The sequence below is a fragment of the Echeneis naucrates genome, chromosome 8 (assembly GCF_900963305.1).
Source record: "Echeneis naucrates chromosome 8, fEcheNa1.1, whole genome shotgun sequence".
NCBI lineage: Eukaryota > Metazoa > Chordata > Actinopteri > Carangiformes > Echeneidae > Echeneis > Echeneis naucrates.
Window position 1 is genome coordinate 2,412,977 of NC_042518.1, and position 13,003 is coordinate 2,425,979.

General features: G+C 43.6%; 1 protein-coding gene across 1 annotated transcript; it reads right to left on the reverse strand.

The window, feature by feature from the left end:
* Window positions 1-696: 696 nt before the first annotated feature.
* On the reverse strand, window positions 697-12,731 carry kmt5c (lysine methyltransferase 5C). The gene is made up of 9 exons (XM_029509462.1): window positions 12,393-12,731; window positions 11,812-11,944; window positions 10,671-10,836; window positions 10,396-10,505; window positions 10,118-10,281; window positions 9,194-9,213; window positions 8,831-8,967; window positions 8,495-8,667; window positions 697-6,816 (listed from the first exon to the last, which is right to left on the reverse strand). The coding sequence occupies exons 2-9, from the start codon at window positions 11,922-11,924 to the stop codon at window positions 1,568-1,570; spliced, it is 6,132 nt and encodes a 2,043-aa protein (XP_029365322.1). The 5' UTR covers window positions 11,925-11,944; window positions 12,393-12,731; the 3' UTR covers window positions 697-1,567.
* Between the last annotated feature and the right edge of the window lie 272 nt (window positions 12,732-13,003).

Below are 13,003 nucleotides of genomic sequence, written 5' to 3' on the forward strand. Positions count from 1 at the left end.
ATTAAGTGACTTTAATGATATAGGCTACATTTATACATTTCTACAGCAGACTTTCAGTAAGACTAATTGCCAATTAGAAAAAAAAAAAAAAAGAACATTTTCTCTGAAACAGCTGAGAGCAAAACTGAATAAGATGTGAAAGGATTTGAAATTAAATACTTGTAAATATTCAGTTCAGTATTTTGTCCCATTAAATAATAAAAAACATTTAATAGTATGAACAATCAATGTGAAATATAAATTACATTAAAGCACCATTTCAAGAATGAGGATATTAAAATAAATAATTGGCCTTTCCATATCAAGACAGTACATTTTCATGGTATTAATGTAAGGCTGTGCAGTTACACTGAACACTCCTGCCCAGATCATCATTACATGAAGGAAAAGCTCCCACAATGGACAGCAAATAACTCTGGTTACACTATAAACACCTATACATCTGTGGCTCTCTCATCAGTAACTACTGTAAGTGACGTACAACTAATCCTTCAGTCCATTCCTCGAGAGAGGAAAAAAAAAAAAAAAGACAAACAAACAAACACAAAAACAACACAAGTGAGTTAATCTGTGAAACGATTGTCACGTTTTATGAAACATGCTAATATTTGTTGGGAAGACTCTCCCAATACAAAGATGTCATGTTGAACTATCCTGAAATTTATATAAAAAAAAAAAAAAAAAAAAAAAAAAACAACAAACAAACCATATTGCAGTTTCTCGATCTCACTTATCCACATTTCTCATCACACGTCTTCATTCAGAATATATATATATATATTGTTTAAGAGATGGAAATCCTTTCCATGAACTCAGTTCATGCATGGGTCTTTTGTATATGCACTAATGACCTTACTTGGATCTGGCAGAGCAACAGTCACACCATCGTGTACGACGGCACAACTTTCTTTGATCCCTCAAGACCTGCATGCACACGCACACACAGTCATACACACGGACACACAAAAAGTGAGAAAAGATCTTACTGTGAGTAAGAAGAAAAAAAAAAAAAAAAAAAAACAAGGGTAGACCGTTTTCAACAGGTGCTTCCAAAAAGTCAAGAGAACATATCAAAGACCGAGGCACAAAGCTGCCTTTTGATAAAACCCACCAATACAAGTACCCACAACCAGGGATGGTGCTCCCACCTCCGCCGCCAAGCACGGGATAGAAAAATTCATACAGCTATGTTAAAGTACAGTGAGAGGGCTGTCAGTGTTTACAGGGACTCTAGGTTCCAACTTCTAGTCACAAATATATTCAACGCTTTGTTTTCTCAAATTTGGTATTCTCAGCAAATCTGTAGTGGCTATTTCATTCTTTAAAAACTCATACAGTAGCTAAAAACACACCGACGCACCCGCTTTACAGAAAACCCTGTACAAGTTATTCATATTCAGTAATCTTACAGTAACAGTCCGTTAAAGTTATGTTTAAAAAAAAAAAAAAAAAAAAGTCAATCAGTCATCGGGCTTCAATAACTGGTAGACAATGAATGATGATGTTTACAAAAACATTTTGTGGCAGATTCTGTCCAGATGTTTGCAGCGACTGCGGCGGGTACAAATCAATCCGAGTACTGGAGATCTAAGTCTACTGTGCCGTCCGTCACCACCAGCCTCACCCTTTTGGGTTTGGTGGCTCCCATGGAGTGAGACGTAGGGACGGGTCCATAATGTGGTGCGCCCTGGTGCTCCCCAGGCTGGCACTGTTGCTGCATTTCTTTCCTGCAGTGCTCGTCCTGACCCCTCAGGCCCGAAAACCCACCCAGGGAAAAGGATGCGGGGTTTGAGAGCTGGGGCCCGCAGGGCTCAAGAACCAGCCGCCCTTGTGTGCCTGAAGGTTCCATCAGGCAATGGTAGGTGTAGTTTGTCGAGCCGAGTCCCGAGTAACCATCGCTCCCATCCCTGAGACCCAAAGTCAACGAATGGTCTCCGCTGAAGTTAAGTACGTAAGGGGGACCTTGACAGCCGTAGGGGAAAGAGGCAGAGGACTGGCTCTTATTTGCTGGTGTTGGCGTACCAGGAGGGGTACTGTGGGCCACCTGGGGGCTGTTGTGCTGGGATATAGGCGAAAGAGACGAGCCAAAGCTGAAATCAAAAGGGTCATGGTGAGTATAACATGGCTGGTGTTTCTCCGTGGTTGACAGAGTAGGCTTGTCATGTTTCAGACTTCCGTCCTCCGGTGACGTGTAACTGTCAGAAACTTTGCTGGGAAAGAAAAAAGGTCTGGGCAGCGCAGAAAAGTTCTTGTACATCAAGTTGGGTTGTCCACTTTCAGGTTTTTCAGATGACATCTTGCTTTTGATGAACGTTTGAGGGAAGCTGAGTTTATTGAAGTGAGGGCTGGATCTGTTAGGGTTACTGGACGGCCCGAGATGGCCGACATCTTTTCCAAACCCCTGAACAGTCATGTTGTTGGCTTTATGATGAATGTCTGTACTGTGTTTGAGACCCTGCTGTGTCTTCTCAGTAGCATCAGGTTTTGTACCGAGTGCAGGCCCTGCGGTCGGGCTGCCAGCAGCCGAGGTGTTTTTACAAGGTGCACTATACAGGTTCTGACTCTGGTTCCCCCCCTGAAACTTCAGCACCCTGTGAATCACTGTAGAGGTTTTCTCAGGGAAGGTGAATGGATTGTTTGAAGGATTTGAGTTTTTCACAGTGAAGAGCTGGGGAGAGAGGAATTTGTTAGACATCTGAGGTGGGGGTACGGACTTTGTCAAGCTACTCTGGGGGGGTCCTCTTACTGCATTTGGCTGATTACTGTTGGAAAAAGACTTACAAGGAATGGTCATACGATGGAAGGGCCCCTGGGTTTTAAGGTTATTCTGGACCTTTGACTGGCTGGTGCCTGGCTTGACATTGATGGGAGGTTGCGTTACAGTCATAGGATTGTGAGATGTTACAGGAGACAATGACGTTTGACCAAACAACCGAGGCTTGCTGGCTACAGGTGAAGACTGAGTTTTGAGTTCTTCTCTGGACACTCTCACGCCCGTATTTCTATTCATGCTTCGATCTTTTGAAATAAAGTCAGAGCTGCTGCTGAGAGCTGAAAAACTGGAACCGGGGTTGTGCGGGTTTCTGTCTTTGGATGTATCCTTCGCTTCACATTCCAGAGGAACAGGATCACTTTTGGAAGAAATAAGACCTGGGAAAAACTGCAGCTCCTCACTGGTAAAGTTATTTGCTGGACTGGGAGGGCCGAGGTACGGCGTCTCTGTGGTCCATGTATCAGACGGGCTGTGAGAGAGCGGGCTGCTGAAAGGATCAGTGGGCGGATCCAGAGAGCACAGGTCAGATGGAGAGGATGGGAGTATGTTCTGGGGCTGATAATACCCCTCAAAGTTAAGACACTGAAAGTCCAGGATGTCGTCGCAGCAGTTTGTGAAACTGGGCTCGCCGGAGAGCATGTTATCGGAAGTTGTGAATGGAGGGAACTGGGATGGGGGCTGAATGACAGAACTGGAAGTAATGGAGCTGGTTGTTGGCCTTTCCAAAGTCTGAGAGGAACACAAGCCCTCGGAGAGCCTGGAGAGGCTGTTGTCAATTTGCTGGAGTGTGTGACTAAGACAAGGGGTGGGTGTTTCTGCAAGCCCACACTTTCGCGATCTCTCCATTTTGTGCCTATGTTTCCTTCCTCCCATGTTTATCTCTGGCCTTTCGGTGAATCTTTCCGTGGCCGAGGATATAACTTCAGTTTTATTGTCGCTCAGAGGGGAAGACAGAGACAACGGTGACAAAGACAGGGAAAATGGTGGCGGCTCTGTTTTCAAAGAAGCTGAGTTGTCAGTCCCCCTCTGAGAGGACGGACACTCTTCCTTGAGCTTGCTTAGCTCCAAATCTTTCTTTTGTTTGCCTAAAATTAGACCCTTCATCTCCGTCTTAACTATGGGCTCCAGTTTAAACTCGGTCTGTATCAGGTCCTCTTTGCTGTCCACCTCCCATATGTCCTCCGTCTTCCTGCGTAGTTTAATTACCGGTAAGGGAAAACCATTCGAATCCAAGTCCTGCTCCTGCTTCTGCTGCGACCCGATTCCAGACAAGCAACAATTAATCGCAAAACGGTCTTCGATTTTTGTTTCTTGGCCGACAACAGCTGACAGCTGATCGTTGTCATTTTTCTGCAGCTCAGGCAGCTGTCTGACTCCAACCAGAGGCTTCCTATCGAGCCTCTCCTTATCTTCCACTTTGCCACTGGAGGATTCACCAGTTTCGGGTTCATTTTTACCATTTTTACAGTCTTTGTCTTTTGTGTCCGAGACATTTACAGCTTGCCTTTCACCTACTCGCGTGCATCTTTTTTTCAAACGATGCAATCTGCTCTTTGACCTCTTACTGGCCTGCACATGAGCCTGCGCTGCCTCCATCTCCATGTTTAAAATGGATACCGAATCCATGATGGCCTTAAAAGGATCACATGACACCAAATTGTCCTTTTCTGTTTTTAATGCCGTATTTTCTATTCCTGCATTTTGCATCTCCCACACTCTCCCTCTCCGCCTTTTGAAAAGAATCTTAAAGTTAAGGCTTGGCTTCGTCTCTTGCAAATCACTTTCCTGGCTTAATGTTTCCATCTCGTCTTTTTTCTCAGATTTACTTGGACTTGAATCATTACAGCTATGCTCCTGGACTACAGCAGGATCCTCAGCTAGTTTGTCTTCTGCAGGCACATCATTATCTGGCGGCTGAGATTTGTCCTCATCTTGCCTGTCTGCTGTACTACTTTGGAGTTTCCCAGATAAGGAGCTTCTGTGAATTTCATTAGCTCTGGGCCGAAGCACCCTGCTAACGGAGTTTTTTTTTTTTGTCCTTTTTGGGGTTAACTTCTGGAGTTCTGTTGCTCTAAATCTGCCTTTCCCGTCTCTTTTCATTTTGCTACTCTCCCCTGAACACTGGATGAGGTCCTGTCTCGCCTCTGCAGACAAATTTAAGTCCGTAGCTTCTTTAGACGCCTGATCCGAAGCAGTGTTCGGAGCGAGTGTTTCCACTGAACTGCGAAATGTACGTTTCTTCAGAGGTATGTTGGATTGTGTGTGTGCCTGCGCGTTTGTGTCTGGACGCACATTACTCACAGCTTTTGCTGAAAGGAGTGACTTGTGAGGTAGTGGGCTGAGGCTGGCGGCCGGGAGGTCGCCGCGCCTCTGTGCTGACTGAAGCTGCAAACTAACCTCGGTCTGTTTGCTCGCCGCTGTAGCTGCAACTTCTTTGTTCAAGTTCCCCTTAGTGCTTTGCTTCTCTTCTGCTATTTTTTTCGCCGCTCTGGGCCTTAGCTTTCGCCTCGCTGTGCCATTTATTTCATTCTGTTCGGCTTCCTCCTCGCCGCTCTTCACTTCTGCACATGCTAAGGTGGAAAGCCCTTTTCCAACAATATCTTCCTGCAATCTTTTACCTATTAAGGGTTTATCTTTTCTTAAGATATCAGACAGCAGAACCTTTGCCTGCTTTAAGACTAAATCTTCTCCATTCCGACTTACTGCCTGTTTATTTATCATTTCTTCTGCTACAACTCCCTCCTCGTTACATGCTCCTTTGACTTTATTTTCAACACACTGGGTGTTACTTTGTCCTGTTTTTTCATTGGACACTATTATACAATTGGACGATTCCACCTTTTCCTGATCTACATTACTTATACAGTCGGTAACTGTAGCTGGATTGTTTCCCTTTTCTTTCTCCCCCTCAATTCTGTCTTTCTCAGCGTCCTGCTGTGCCTTCTCTACACAAACCATTTCTTCCTCCGACACTGTTTTTATCTCAATAACCTTGTCATTCTCTCTTTTCTCACTCTGGCATAAATCACCCACATTCTCATCTGTCTTTCGCTTCCTTACATTGACTTTGTCGACGGCTTTGAAATACATTTCCCTTACCCCTCTGTTACCTTCTGCTGTGCAGCTCTCTGATCCCGGTACCTGCCTCTGCTGAGATCTGGCCGCTCTCCTTTCTGACTGTACTCTCATTGGTGCTGGTCTCAGACACGGACTCTGCCTGCTCCTGCCTTTTACCTCCACTCTTGTCTTTCCTGTTTCTATACCTTGAGGCAATGACAACCTAGTTAGGCTGACTGTTAAGTATTGCTTCAGCGATATCAACTGATTGTCCCTGTCTTTCTTGGATCCATCCGTAACACTCTGACACACTTGTAACAGCGACAGAGGCCTGATGGTCTTATGTGCGGTTTGCTCGGCGGCTGGGTTTTTGGCCATACTGATGGGACCTCCGGCGATTGCTTTCTCATTCTTCTCTTCGCTGGTTTCATCTTTTTCAACAGGGCGAGATTCTGTTGTAGTGTTGGACCCCGTTTCATGTGCGTGCACAAGCGGACCCATGCTCCTTGTCCTCGACGAGGTCCTCATTTGGACTGTCTGCTTATCCACCACTTTGACAGACTTCCTGTTCACCCCGACACCGTTCACTGTGAGTCTACTTCTCTGACGAGCCGACCTGGTGGAAGTCACCGTGAAGGGATTCAAGTTGACCTTACCACTGGTATCTTCATCCATCACATTCACTCGGCCCAGCCTGTTTTCTTTCGCCTGCACCTCCTCCAGCTCTTGTAGCAAGGCCCTTTCTTTGCTTTTTGGATCCTTACAGTTGAGCAGGAAATCCACCGAGTGACGCCGTACTCTGATTGTGACGCTCCTCAGCGTAACTTGAGACAAAAGCGGAAGTGTCCTCTGCTGTTTGGCTGAGGATGATTTCAGTCCCGACCGCCTGTGCTTCTCTCGTCTCCACTTCTTCGTCTCATTCAATTTCCTGTTCTTCAATGCATTTCTCCTCATCTGCTGGGTGAAGGAATTCCTTGAGGGGATGGCTACAAAGGAAAGACAAGAACAAATAACATTAGCAAGTTGAGTATGAAGCTGCTCCAGAAAAATGCATCGTCTCGTCTCCCGAGCCGAAGCTTTCAACATACAGAGGAGCAACAACACCTGACGTTAAAATGACTGAGCCCTGCACTCTGTGAAGACACATCAGTCTGATTTCAAGTATCCACTTCTTAGAAGTACTTTATTTCCTATTCTGTGAGGAATTTATAAGGTAAGCAATGCTAAGGAGACTTGTAAGTGCTAAATAAAAAAAGATGCGGGATTAAAAAAAAAAAAAAAATTCCACATGTGCTCCACTTGTCTTTATTCTGTCACTACAATATACACAGATCAATGTCTCCTCACTCTGAGACATGAAGAATACAAACTGATCCCAGAGGCTTTGGAAATACAGAGGGCAGCGATGCCTCTGAATGAGGCACTCTGATTGGCTGTGACATCACCCAGCGGAGCCAATAGGAGCGTCCAATGTAGAAACCAGACTCTAGCCATCACTATTGAAGATGGAGGGTGAGATGGATGAACACATAAAAGTTTCAAAGCTGGTAAAAGGGCAGTACAGCAGAATTGTGACATTATACAAACCGTGTGATTCTCTCATATCAGTTTATTACAAACTTTATACTCATTTAAGAAACTCCCTCGAACTGGACTAGTATTATAGCCCCTGCTGTAAAGTTAAGTTATGACCAGCATACGTTGTCCAATAACTTAAAATAAATCTAATTAAGAGCTTGGAGCTGATATTTGTGTTGTTAATGTTTATGATGCTCCTCGTCTGTTTCCAAGGAGCAAGTCATCTCATTATTTTAAATCCTACATGGTAAATGTTTTGTTTTTACTGTGGTTATATAAGGCAGTGCAGGCTAATTATATCCAAAAAGACAAAAACAAAAAGAAAACGAAAATGTTTGAGCATTTCGATCTTTTATATAAGGCTCAAAGGTTCACCTGTGGGTGAGCTGGCTCCGTTAAGATCATGTTTCATGTTTGAAACGTATATTTTGACTGCGTCTACAATAATTACAGAGCTATTACACGCTCCCATCTGTCTCCCAGGACCGAGACAGAGTTGTTCATTAACAGCTAACAGGCTGTACTAGCTGATCTCGGTGCTGTAGCTCTGACATTGTGCAGACATTTCCACTGGACTCCAGTCGTTTTTCAATGTGGAGATAACGCATTGCTTATTTTCCAACCTCCGTTCCGAATTAAAGGTTCCCTGCGCCTGTCTCCATCATGACAGCAAAGCAATTTTAAGTCTGAGTGAGGAAAAATTTCCATCAGCAATACAAAGTTGACAAAATTATTATGTGCTTACGTGCTGTCTCCATAGTAATGAGCAAAAAAAATCCGTGAAATCTACTTTCTTAATTATTTGAGGTAATAAAACAAACAGTGATGTCTACTTTAAGTTATTTTATGGGCCTTTATTTGACAATGTACAAAGAAAAGACACAGTCTGCCCCAGCTGGGAATTATTAATCTCTTGTAAATCTACCATTTAACAGGGTTCATGTCAGATATACAACACAGCTGCTTGTGTTGCTTTCAGGAGGCTGAGAAACACAAACCTTCAGTTTAAATCAGCCAAAAGTCAAATTAAGTGATTTTTGTTTTTTGGATTAGAGATCATTTCAGAGAAAATCTGAAACTCCTTACCTTTAAAGATACCTGAGTGTATTCCTGGTACAATCGGCCTTGTGGGTAAGTGACCCTTCTCTCTGTGGTGACGGAGATATCGCTCTCTCAGGCGATACTTCTGGCCCACAGCATCCTTTGTTTCTTCACATTCAGGCTGCTTCCCTCTGTGTCTGAAGTGACCCTCTCCATTCCTAAAAAAAAAAAAAAATAAGAGAGAGAAAATGTTAAAATTTGAAAAAGGAAGAATAAAAAAAGAAAAAAGAAAATTTAAGAATTGAAGATCATCTGTGCCTTCAGTTGTGAACTAAAAGCGAGCTGCCATAAAAACAACGTCTGATCAGATGATGGACACACCTCTCACAGGTGCAGCATTCACACATTTCATTGCCTTCTCCAAAAAAGCTGGCACCATAGTAACACGTGATCTCCTCCCCTGGAGAGATGGGTCGAATCACTTCAACACAAGCGATGTTCTTCTCACCAGGGAGGAACTGGGCAGGTGTAAAGGAAAAAAATAAATAAATCCAGAGAAAAACAGAGCAGACAAAGACAAAAGGTGGGTTGACCCATGAGACACAACAACACAGCAGTTAGGAAAGGTGTGTGTGTGTCAGGGGGGTTCTAAATATATAAGGTTTAAAATGATGAACTGTAAAATAAATCTTATTACATGCAGGAAGAATTGGTCTGAAACTTGTGTTAAATGAGTCTCATTACCTTACAGTTTGGTTTGCAGTCTTCAGGCCGGAGCACAAACAAAGAGACAAACACGGAGATAAAAAGGTTTAAAATGTAATCCTGTACAACCAAAGTCCAAATTCCACAAATATTATCATCATCACATTTTAGACACTGAAACCAGCGGATTTTTGTTTAAACAGTCAAATAATTTTTCCCACAAAAAAAAAAAAAAAACCTATTCATCAACAGGACATTCATTTCATACGTAACTAAATTTATTATTCTAATTTTAAAAAGAAAAATGGAAAGCATCCTCTACTTCAAGTCACTACACACTTTTTGCATAGACACGTCAAACAATCAAATTAGGCAAATTAAGATGCAAATCATGGAGCAATACATGTCAGATAGAAGAAAAGTATTGCCATTGCACATACGGATATTTTGTCACACACTCAAATAACTGTTTTTTTGCACAGTGTCTATAACATGAAGAAGTTATAACTTCAAGATGCTGAAGCTAATCCTTCTCTTCAGATCAAAAAAAATTTACCTTGTATAAATTAAAAATATTTTTGCATATGCAACTAAAAAGTTTGATTTCGCATTAATGGAATAAAATTTTGTGACACCTTGTGACTGAAATTAGAACCCTCTCTAAGTCAGTAATCATGTGGAATTAGAAAATAATTTACTCAGACTAAATTGTTGTGTAGTATGAATGCATTTAATAAAACAGCTGTCAATCAATTTTCAAGCAATAACAACTTTGTGTTGTGCATTCTGACTGTTGGTATGAGCATTCCTGTTTGTTGACGTTGGGATTAGAGGCTGTAAATTTAAAAATGTAATCCTGCTGCTGGTGAAACTGACAGCGAGCTCCTATCAGGAACATTTGGTGTTGTTACATTTGTGTGCGCCCTCTGGGAAAGAGTGAGTCATGACTGCAAACAAACTCACCATGGTTAATGAAAGCTGCAGGCCCGAGCCAGAGCTGGGCGCAGCGTTTGCGTGTGGAATACATCACGCTGAAGTCGTTGACACCAGCCCTCAGCACGGCACTGTCAGACGGGCTCAGCTCAGCTATGCAGCCTAGCAGGACCTCCACCCGCTCCCCTGCAAACCTGCACAGGAATAAATCAAGTTTTGTGTATTTAAATTCCAAAGAACTGCAATCCAGCAGTTGTCAATCAAAGCATGCTGCTTTGACAGATACAATGATGAATATGTTTGATTACCAGTGTCTTGTTGAGGTTATCTTCGCTCCGTTTGTCTCCGATGAGTATCTGTCACAGGACTCAATCTTGACACCGCTATCCAACAGGAAAGCACTGAGGTACCGATACACCTGCAGGCGTCATAGACGATTTCAGATTGTGTTCAGGCAGGAATGAAACACAGCTTTCTATGAACCTCGCACACATGCTAAGAGACTCACAAACACAAATGTAATGATATTATGGTTTCACGTGACACAATTTCATATTTATTCTGAATTTAAACATGACCCTACATGTTGTCTCAGCAGCTCCTGTCGATGGCTTCCCAGAGCGTTGAAGTAGTCACCAGCCAGTTCGCCCACCGTCAATGCCTCAAACGTAGCATTGAAGTCATGTGTGCGCTGAAATCGCAACAGGGTCTCCTTGAGGTTACCCCATCGCCGGATCTCTGGTGGAGGGCTGAAACAGAAAGCCGGAAAAAAGTTTAACAACACATAAGAAGACGAGAAAATAAAGTTTTCAAGTCTGTATTAATTCACATAGTAACATACAAAAACCAACAACTTTAGATATCAGCCTCATTTCAGGAGACATCAAAAACATGTTCAGTGCCCAGGGTTGTCACAGTAAACAGAAAAACAGAAAACACATCAAATAAACAAATGTTTTAAAATACACCATAATTTTCCTTCCATAAAAAATAAATTGTAAAATAATTAAATAAAAGATTCACTTATAGATGGCCAAGCCAAAAACAGAATACATCAATGACAGGAAACTTGTCAAGGAAGACTTCAAAATGAAGAGTTCAGTTCACTTGTAAATGGAGACTTGCATGAGAATGTTTATTTATTTCCCCTGAAGTCAAAGTTTGTACAAATATCAGTGTATGTACTCCTCTGTACTTAACAATGGATAAAAGGGCTTGAACATTAAAGAACTTAAAGGTCTGGTTAATGTTCACCAAGTAGGGTTTAACCCTACCTGTGCTTGGGTTGGGTCTCTTTAAATCATTTTATCATTTTATTTTAGAGTTTACGAGTTTGATAAAAAAGTTTGGTCTAGATCTGCTCTATATGTAAAGTGCCTTGATGGAACTTTGTTACGATTTGGCATCATGTAGATAAATCTGATATGATTAAGATTCTTAGATTTATTATTAGGTCTGGAAAACAGTGCAGATCTGGAATGAAGTTTATAACATTTGGATTCAACTTACAATCATTTTAGAGGACTGGGTTTGAGTTGCTGTACAGTAATTGTAACACATAAAATTACCAACTAACAACAACCAGTTTGAACACAAGGAGGAGGATCTGTATTCTTACTGAAACCAAACAGGTGATTAGCACACAGGTATTTTAAAAAATGGTTGTGATTCAGAATGAATTAGGCTCCAGGACCGCCAGGTAGTCTGCTGATTGGACATCTTACCTGATGTTCATTTTGTGGGTGCTGAAGCCCAGCAGAGGGTCCAGCACCAAACCGGTGGCCAAGTCATCGGTCTCACACAGCTCCTTCACACTCATTCTAGTGCATCCGTCCATTGCCTCCCACCATCAGCATGCTGCAAACACAGGCTCAAAGTAAACGCTATGACGACAACAACAACAACAACAAACCACAATCACCCCTGAATCAACCCATTCCTACAAAACCAGCATGCAAATGAGAAACCCCGGAGGTGCAGGTCCGCCGGGGCTGCAGCCAGCAGTGAAACACAACGGTGTGCGTGAGTTAGGACTGTGTCTGGGTTGTGCATGAGCGTGTTCGCTTGCATGGAGGAGAAATTCGGTTTATCCTCTGAAGCTAACATGCTAGCGCCAGCTGTCCGCGGCTAACTAACTGACTGACTGACCGACCGACCGACCGACCGACCGACTGACTGACTGACCGATCGACCGACTGTCCGGCCGGTCGGCCGGCCGGCTGGCTGGCTGCAACCGACCGCTGATGAAATCTGTGCGCCGGGAGCGGACCTGCAGCAGCGGTGCACGGCGCCGGTCCGAACATACCTGGGAGTCTTTTGGAGTCAGCGAAAGTATCAGTCGGCGGGCAATTTATCGCAAGCTGCTCGCTTGCTCGGTTTCCCGAAAGCCTTAGCTGGGAAAGTTAGCCTAGCAGCTAGCTCTCCGCTAGCCCGCCCCGCGGCATACGAAGATGGAGCCTCGCCGTCACTTCAAGAGTTTTGCTGGCTGGAGGACGGTGACGAGGCCCCGTCCGGACCAACAAAGGCCGGAAAACACTCAACCGGTGGCGGCTAATGAGCTCGGGGTGTCCGTTATGAAGCCGGCTAACTAGCTTCGCTTTTGGTTCGTCTAGTAGCAAAAGTTGATGAGCGACGTCCGCTGCAACCGAACTACAATGGCCGGCCACGCCCCCTTGGAGGCTCATTGGCTGAAGTCAAAGTCAATGTAAAAATTCACAACGTAAAGGACGAGGACGCGGCCTCGTGATTGGTTGGATTGTCTCAGTGGGCGGGACCCAACGCTTGGTCGGGTTTATGTTGTTGATGAGCGAGCAGGAGGTGAATGTTGTTTTCAGGGAGACGTCAGAAAATCTGAGTTCACGTTAGGACCAAGAACAAGACCAGAACCAGGACCAAGAACAAGACCAAGACCAGGAC